The 8,151-nt window shown below is 41.7% G+C and overlaps 1 protein-coding gene across 1 annotated transcript; it reads left to right on the forward strand.

Annotated features, from left to right (window-relative positions):
• The first annotated feature begins 1,735 nt into the window (after positions 1-1,735).
• Positions 1,736-7,832, forward strand: mmp19 (matrix metallopeptidase 19). Its single transcript, XM_062544986.1, has 9 exons — positions 1,736-1,936; positions 2,482-2,573; positions 2,751-2,884; positions 3,587-3,802; positions 4,407-4,652; positions 4,857-4,976; positions 5,411-5,575; positions 6,047-6,174; positions 6,269-7,832. Exons 1-9 carry the CDS (start codon positions 1,838-1,840, stop codon positions 6,503-6,505), a joined length of 1,437 nt encoding a protein of 478 aa, XP_062400970.1. The 5' UTR covers positions 1,736-1,837; the 3' UTR covers positions 6,506-7,832.
• The last annotated feature ends 319 nt before the right edge of the window (positions 7,833-8,151 follow it).

Raw genomic sequence — 8,151 nt, forward strand, 5'->3', positions numbered from 1 at the left:
ATACAATAAGAAATGCTGGACAATGGAAATACCATCAAACCAAAGAAAATGAGCTGGTTTAGCTGCCACAAATAGAAGTAGTTGGATGCTGACCTAAATCTAAAAAAACAAAATGCAAAATCAATGTCTCTAAAATGAGGCCTCCTGCTGTAATTTTTGATGTGAAGGCAAAGTCTGGTGTTATCACATTTTGCTTCTCCTTACTGACCTTATTGTTAAGCCCACAGCCTGAGAAAAAGGGAGGTTTGCTGGCTGTTGTAGTGATAGAGCATACACAGCATTCCACATACAGATTCCAACCAGAAGTAAGTGGCGGCAAGGAGACATTTTTCTTCATTTTGTTTCCGACCTGTGGTCGAGTTCAGTTCATAACAAGCAAGCAGTGGCTTCAGGAATGCCCAGCTGTGTGGTATTTTGACTCTCTGAGTGTAAGGTGTGAGGATGACGCATCGTGATCAAGTGGAGCTGAAAAAGTTCTCCGCAGAGAGGTGATGGCAGAACATAACCCATTTCTAAAAGCTGCTGTGGGAATATCAGGCAGCATTCAAGTTCAAGTTCAAGTTCAAGTTCAAGTTGAAGTAGTTTGTCATGTACTTTGTACACATTGTGTGTATGTATGAGGATATAGTGTATGTGTGTGTGTGTGTGTGTGTGGGGGGGGGGGGGTTGTAATGGGGTGTCTGGGAGGGGGATGATGACAAAGGGGATGATAAAATTATGTGTGTGTGTGTGTGTGTGTGTATGAGGAGGGGTTATGTTATGTTTGGGTGGGGGTGATGAAATTGTGTTTGTGTGTGTGTATGTGTGTGTGTGGGTGGGGGTGACATAATTTAATAAACAAAAAAATTGTAGATGACCTCAATATAGGATTCTTAAATCTGAGGCTCTGAGCAGCAGTTTGCAGACCTGCACAGCTATGGCACTGGTACAAATCTCTGTATATCACCTTCTCAACAGTTGTCAGTGAATCTGGCATTCAGACAAGCTCAGCTCTGCTTCCTGTGACCAAGAGCCTCGTCAGAGTGTCCCGGTGCCATGTGGTAAATATTGGCCGAACTGTTGCCTGACCTGCCTGGAAACTGTTTGAAGTATAGCCACATTTCACATCTGGCATTTGACATTTTTATTTAGACATTTTGGTGTGTATGTGTGGAGAATCTACTTTTGCTGATTTAGGTCTTACCAACAACATAATCTCTTTGTAAACCCTGACTTCATTGAGGTTTCATATTCTTGAGATTTGATGGTCCCTGTGCAAATGCAGAATTGGCAAATTGGCAAAAGAGGACTTGATTTGTCCCATGCCTGGTACATGCACTGCGGTTAGACATGTCAAACACCAATTATTTCTTTACATGTTCATAATCCATGCAACTCATAGTCACTCTTTGTAATCAGTTGCTTAACTTTGTATAAGGGAGGAGGCGCAACATCTAAACAACGTTTCCTGTTTCCCACAATAAATAACATTAGGCTAATATATGACTTTCAGCCACTGACGACTTTCGGTGGTCTTTGTGTGCGCAAAAGGGGGTGAATAATGTCCTTGAGCAGAAAGCGCTTTCTTCTGCACTTTATAGTCTTGAGTCAGTGCTCTTCCAGAGCACGTTTCTGTGTGGCATATTTCGAAGATGCATCATCTCCCAGTTTCAAAACCAGGGCTGTGTGAGTCACCCACCTCTGTACTTATAAACCACCACATGAGCGCGGCAAGAGCTCACAGCCGTCCAAGAGGCCCTGCACGCACAACACAGCTGCCGCCATACAAAGTAGCCTAACACTGCTAGTTTGCAGTTAACACACATACTTAAGAGAAAAGTTTGGTGCTTTCTTCAAAATGGGCTGCTTGTTTCAGGCCGTTGTTATTTCGACCGCCATTCTCTCCACGATGTCACTGACAGTGATGCAAAGACGGGATCAGAATGTAGAAGCAACGGTAAGTGACGCTCACATGTCAATTTCAGCTGCAGGCTGCTGGACTGCTTGCAAAGAAATATTCCAGCGTAAAACTCTCAGTGTATCAAACTGTCCATATATGTAACATGAAAGAATGTAGCCTAGTTTAAGAGGTGTGTAGGTGGGTGATAAACGGCACCAAAGGAATTTGGAAAAAGAAAATCCAGCTTTAGTGTTACATTCAGCATAAAATTAACTGTTGTACAGTTCATATTTGCAATAGTTCACAACTGAATGCTTTTCATGAAAAAAAAAAAGATGGACACTTTAGGCAATGCATGTACAAACAGCTATCACAATGTGCACTGGAGAAGAGAGAAGACATGTCAGTTTTAATTCTTTAATTCATTCTTATGAGCAAAGTTCTGCCTTCTGTCAATTTGTGAACAAACATTTGTCTATTTATTCTATGCTTATAAATATCTAAAAAAAATGGCTACTTGAGCACTTCATTCATTCTTATGAGCAATTTCACTGCCCTTTATCGTTTGTGAGCAAACATTTGTCTATTTATTCTATCCTTAGAAATATCTGAAAAGATTTGGCTACTTAAGCACTCCCTTGGACCCTCATACTGCGGCTGACCATAGTTCAGAAACAGTTAAGGAAGCCCTCAGGTAGGCAACAAAATCTTTTCATGAGATGGCACACTGCTGAGGTTTTCTCACACTGTTTTGGCATGGCAATTTATAGCAACATGTTTGACTTGCATTCCTTTGACATCTTGGTTGAGGTACACTGATAAGTTTGTCTGTCTGCTAAGTATAGGCGTGTTGCAATCTCTTTCCCTCCAGAATCTACCAGAGGATATCAAACCTGCCTATCACAGGAAAGGTTGACAAAGCCACCATCGAGAAGATGAGAGGACCTCGCTGTGGTGTTGAGGATCCTTTCAATCAGAAAGCCATGAAATACAGACTCTTTGGTGGTGAGTGTTTGAGTTTTTATAGTCGTATAAGATGCAGTATTAATAAACCTGGCTTTTGTAGAATACACTCACCTTAAATACATTATAACTTGCTGTATTTTACCCTGTTGAGTAACAATATACTGGACACAGTTCAACTACTCCACCAATAGGACACAGTTGTAGCTGCAGCAGCTTTTTGGATAACAGCTTGCCTGTCCAAACACAGTGATGCATTACATTTGTATCACATGTTTCCTTAAGTGTAGCCCTTAACCTACTGTTGCTGCTTTACTCGTGATGGCTTTTGTAGCTGAGCTCTCCTCTGGCAGACCACAATAGAAGGCTTGGTTACAGCACCAGATGGAAGTGCATGATTATTTCATGGCTTATTCATAATAGAGAGATTTCTGCCATGAGCAAATGAGTTATGATATTTAGATTGAGCAAGATCATAGGAGAAATAAGTGTTGTCACATTTCTCACATGGACATAATATAACACATGCACATACAGTATGAATCTTTACTCTGTCTCCAATATTGAAGCCGCACATTTTATCTTCCTTTTGATGTGCGCTGTGAGGTCATTGAACTTTTGCTTGGAAGTCGGCTTCAGATGACACACTCTGAAACACCACAGCTTTGCTCTGCTGTTTACACACGTGCGCTCACACACACACACACACACACACAGAGTGAGTAATTCTGCTCTTGTTCATAGGTGCGTGGCGCAAGAGGAGCCTGACGTACCGTATCTACAACTACACCCCTGACCTTGGCAAAGAGGGGACCCAGAGGGCCATCCGCTCTGCTTTCAAGTACTGGAGCGACGTGGCCCCGATCAGCTTCAAGGAGGTGTCGTACGGCCGCGCTGACCTCCGGATCTCCTTCCACGACCAAGGGAAAGGCCTGTGCAACTCCCCCTTCGACGGGCCTGGTGAGCCGCACTTTCAACAACTATAATCAAGTCGGCCAATCAGATGATCCAAGTTGGCTGGCGTAGTTTGTTTTACCTGTCTATGAGGATAGTAACCTCATGCTTGGATCGTCTGTCTCTGCACACACCAGTGGACTTATGATGTGGTTTCAAAGCCAGTCTATTCCACTCTTGCTTATTTGAAAAATTCCAAAGTGAAAATTTGGTTCCCTTTAAAACAAAAAATGTTTCCCCTTTTGGCTTTTTAATTTTCAGAAAGGTAAATATTAATTGTCGCTTCATGGTAAATTGCGCAGGAGAAATAATATTTAACTTCAGTATAATTCCATGCTTGCAGGATTGCTGGAATATAAAGCAAGTGCAAGGGCTGCAGCTGCAATTATGTCTGTGGGCATACAGATGGTCACCATAGTTTCTTTTTGTGGTTACTAGCTTTCCTATTAGCCACCTCAACCTGCTTTCATGACGCCTTCTCTAGATTTGTCAAAACAAGGACAGTTAAGCAGTCAGCAAGCGCTCTACTATATTTTCCCCTTGCATAGACAAAATTAGGTTCTTTGGAATTTTTTTTGTTAACTAAGCACCTGACTTTCTCTGTTCTTAGGTCGGATCCTTGCTCATGCTGAAGCCCCGCCTTCAGGTATCATTCACTTTGATCTGGATGAGGATTGGACGGAGGGCCAGTACTCAGGCACCAACCTGCGAATCGTAGCTGCTCACGAGATCGGCCATGCTCTGGGCTTGGGTCACTCTCAGTACACCAGTGCGCTGATGGCCCCTCACTACAGAGGCTACTCTTCCTACTTCAGGCTGCATTTTGATGACATCAGAGGCATACAGTCCATCTATGGTGAGCAATTGATCAATAAGGAATTGAAGTGCAACATTGTTGTTCTTTGCATATTATTTTGGTCATGAAGCAGATTGTTAATTTTTGTTATTTACCCAACAGACAAGCATGTGTAAGAAAGAGAAGAGAGATAAGTACTGACTGAGAAGTTTTAAAAGAGATGTATGTGACTAAAGTCTCCTGTCGTTTCTCCTTATCCTCTAGGTAAACGAGAAACAGAGGACTCCAACTCTGTTGACATGACACCACCTACAATTGCTCCAACCCCAACACACTCTGAAGCACCAGATCCCTGCAGTGCCAAACTAGATGCTATCATGCTGGGTAAGATTGTTATCTCATTATAAAACGTTTTATTTTGTACGCTCCCCCAAAAAACTTTGAATAGGCGTGCATTTACCATGGAGTTCCACTCCTTGCCTCGTTCTTAAGATTGATACTTCTCCAGGAAAGCTATTGGGTATAATCAGAGTTCCCCGAAGGACTTTAACTTTGTGTTGTCTCTAAACAACCATGAATAATTTGTAAATACAATGGATGATAGCGGTGGTATGCAGTAGTCTGAAGAGTTGTGAGTTCAATTCCTTGTTTCCCCCTATTGTGCACTTGAGCAAGGCACTAAATCCAAAGGTGCTCTGGAGATAATAGAATTGACTTCTGTAAGTTTCTTTGAATAAAAGTGTCTGCTAAATTTTGATTCATGTGATTTAGATTATACATTTTACCAGCAATTAATAAACACGCCATTCATTGGACAGGTCCCTGGAGGAAGACCTATGCCTTCAGTGGAGATTATTTCTGGACGGTGAATGAGGCTGGATACAATGAGCCAATCAGAATCAACCTCCTGTGGAAGGGTCTGCCTGGCAACATCAATGCAGCTGTCCACTCTCAGAGGACCAACAAGACCTTCTTCCTGAAAGGTATGGATGACAGTAGTCTGTTCTCTTCACTTAGGTATACACTGAGATTTAATGTTTATACTTAAATACCTATTGGTAAACTACACACAGAGGAAATCAGATACCAGATCTGATATGAGGCCAAAGCATAGTTAACGAAAATATCAGAAAAGACATAACGTTACACTACTTGATGTGTAGAGATGCAGAGATTTTAAAGGTCCTCTAAGCGATGTTACACGGTTTTAAAGCTAAAACATTGTCACATACAGCAAACATCTCATCACAATCCGCGAGCTACCTGCCTCCTGAATACACTGTAATAACACTATCTCTGTAGACAGCCCATGCTACAAAAATAGCCTGGTGCAGTCTGGACCAGGTTGTTGTGTTGTCATTCTTGGAGCCTAGAAACCGCCTAATATCGCTTAGAGCACCTTTAACATGGAGTCCTGCTGTTGAGGTAAAGTTTGCCCTTTGTCTTCATTAAAGGAAACAAAGTATGGAGGTATACAGGCTTGCGGCTGGACTATGGATACCCCAAGACCCTGACAAAGCTCTCACCCAACATTGATGCTGCTCTGTATCTGGAGAAAAACAAGAAGATTGTCTTCATCAAGGTAATATGACAATCAAAATGGGCTAAATATATGCACCAATGCATCCACTGAATATTTTCAAACAAGAATATTTTCAAACTCTGTTTCTCTGTAGGGTTCACTCTACTGGCAGTGGGATGAGATTTCCTACACAGACCTGAGCATCTACCCCAAGCGTATCTCCAATCTCTTCACCGGCGTACCACACAACCCCGATGCAGCTTTCACTTGGAAAAATGGCAAGATTTACTTCTTCAAGGGTGACAAGTACTGGCGTCTTAACCGTCACCTTAAGGTTGACACTGGCTACCCACTCAGCATCCAGGAGCGGTGGATGCAGTGCAACTACTGATCCACAAGTGGGCGCCAGAGACCATTTCCAGCAGCTGGAGTCACCAGCTGATTCAGGAGACTACAGTTCCCATAGTTCATAGTGTTGACAAGCAAGAACTGTTACCTTGAGAGCAGGGTTTAAATTTATGAACAGTGGTGAGATTTCACCTTTTGTGAGAGCCATATGCAGTACAAAGGTTGGGAAGTGTTGTTACAGTTGTTGGGGTAACTGTACATCAGAGCTAATCAAAGTATCGCAATTATCACAAGTGATAACAGGCAAGATTGATTCTGCCTCTTTTTTCGCAATGACAAAGATTAGGTGGGGTTGCAGGTATTTTATAAAAGAATTCCATACAAGCAGGACTTGTTATATCAAGAAAATCTACAGCTTTTTTCTAATCTGTTGTAGCATCTGTGTGTGTGTGTGTGTGTGTGTGTGTGTGTGTGTGTGTGTGTGTGTGTGTGTGTGTGTGTGTGTGTGTGTGCATGTGTGTATCTATGCACGTGCTTGCTAGCTCTTGAGCACAGTGTTTCTTTTTCATTAAGCCCTGATATGTTTTGACCAGTGGAGGCAATGTTCCTCCAGAATACAAAGGTTTATTGTTGTCTGATATTTTTATGACGTTCCCCCCGGCAATCTGCTTCAGTGTCAGCAGCATCTTTGCTTCTGATACATAGTAACAGTGTCACCATGTGCGAAATTTCGGGGATTCGTCATCCTGCTACAAAATGTACAAAAGTATTATTCCAAACACATTTCAGTTTTTTATTCTCTTTTCTCAGATTTGATACGACTTGAAATATCGCTATGAGCTCAAAATGTTTGTGAAAAGCGAGTTCTATAGTTTTATACCTGTTACATCTGTGGCTATTTTATGCTTAGTTATTAGTTATTTCTGGAGTTCATTCCACCTACAGGATGAGTTGTAAATATTGGTAAATACAGGGTTCATCCCATCAACGTTTTATTGCCTCCTTTAGAACTTGAGTTGCTGCAATTAGTCACACAGTACTCATTGGATAAAGTTCCAGTAATTCTGTGATATTCCAGTAATTGCCTTCTCACAGACAAGAGCCATTATAATATGTGAAAGGGGCATTCTCTACAGGAAGCTTCACTGCCTACTTTATTATTATTTTTCTATCAGTTTCATGAGCTTTATTGTTTTACTCATGGATCTCAAGTCGCCTTTTTCCTGTAGCCTACAAGTTCACTAGTATTTTATGATTTAAGACTTGAGAGTACACTTCAAGAGCAATGTTATGAATCATAGGTTATTAATTTCTCTACATCTAACCTGTTTTGTATTACTGATGTGCCGGAGACAAACAGTCTATTTCAAATGTACCTCAATAAATTTTACAACCACATCTGGTCCTGAGACTGATGTCATTGTAAAGCCTGCTCATGAACAGATAATGAAATAAATGAAACTAGCCATGTGTTGCCATGCAGAAAATAATTTTAAGACACAAAAATCAAACATTCTTAGGGGGCCACACCAGTGTCACCCTCCCACACACACGCGCATGCAGACACAAACACACACCGTATCGTTTGCTTTGAGACCCTCTCTATTTGCTTGCAGTTTGCAGGAGCTGTTGCTAGGTAACCAGCTGAGAAAAGTAGCAACATTCATTCACGCTGAGTAAAAATGACAA

Source organism: Sardina pilchardus, chromosome 9 (assembly GCF_963854185.1).
Source record: "Sardina pilchardus chromosome 9, fSarPil1.1, whole genome shotgun sequence".
Lineage (NCBI taxonomy): Eukaryota > Metazoa > Chordata > Actinopteri > Clupeiformes > Clupeidae > Sardina > Sardina pilchardus.

Bases quoted from the DNA above. Each gene is read 5' to 3' on its own strand.
- mmp19 (XM_062544986.1), top strand. From the start codon at position 1,838: ATGGGCTGCTTGTTTCAGGCCGTTGTTATTTCGACCGCCATTCTCTCC. The intron at 2,574-2,750 runs GTAGGCAACAAA...CTTTCCCTCCAG, and splicing joins ACAGTTAAGGAAGCCCTCAG to AATCTACCAGAGGATATCAA. The intron at 6,175-6,268 runs GTAATATGACAA...GTTTCTCTGTAG, and splicing joins AGAAGATTGTCTTCATCAAG to GGTTCACTCTACTGGCAGTG.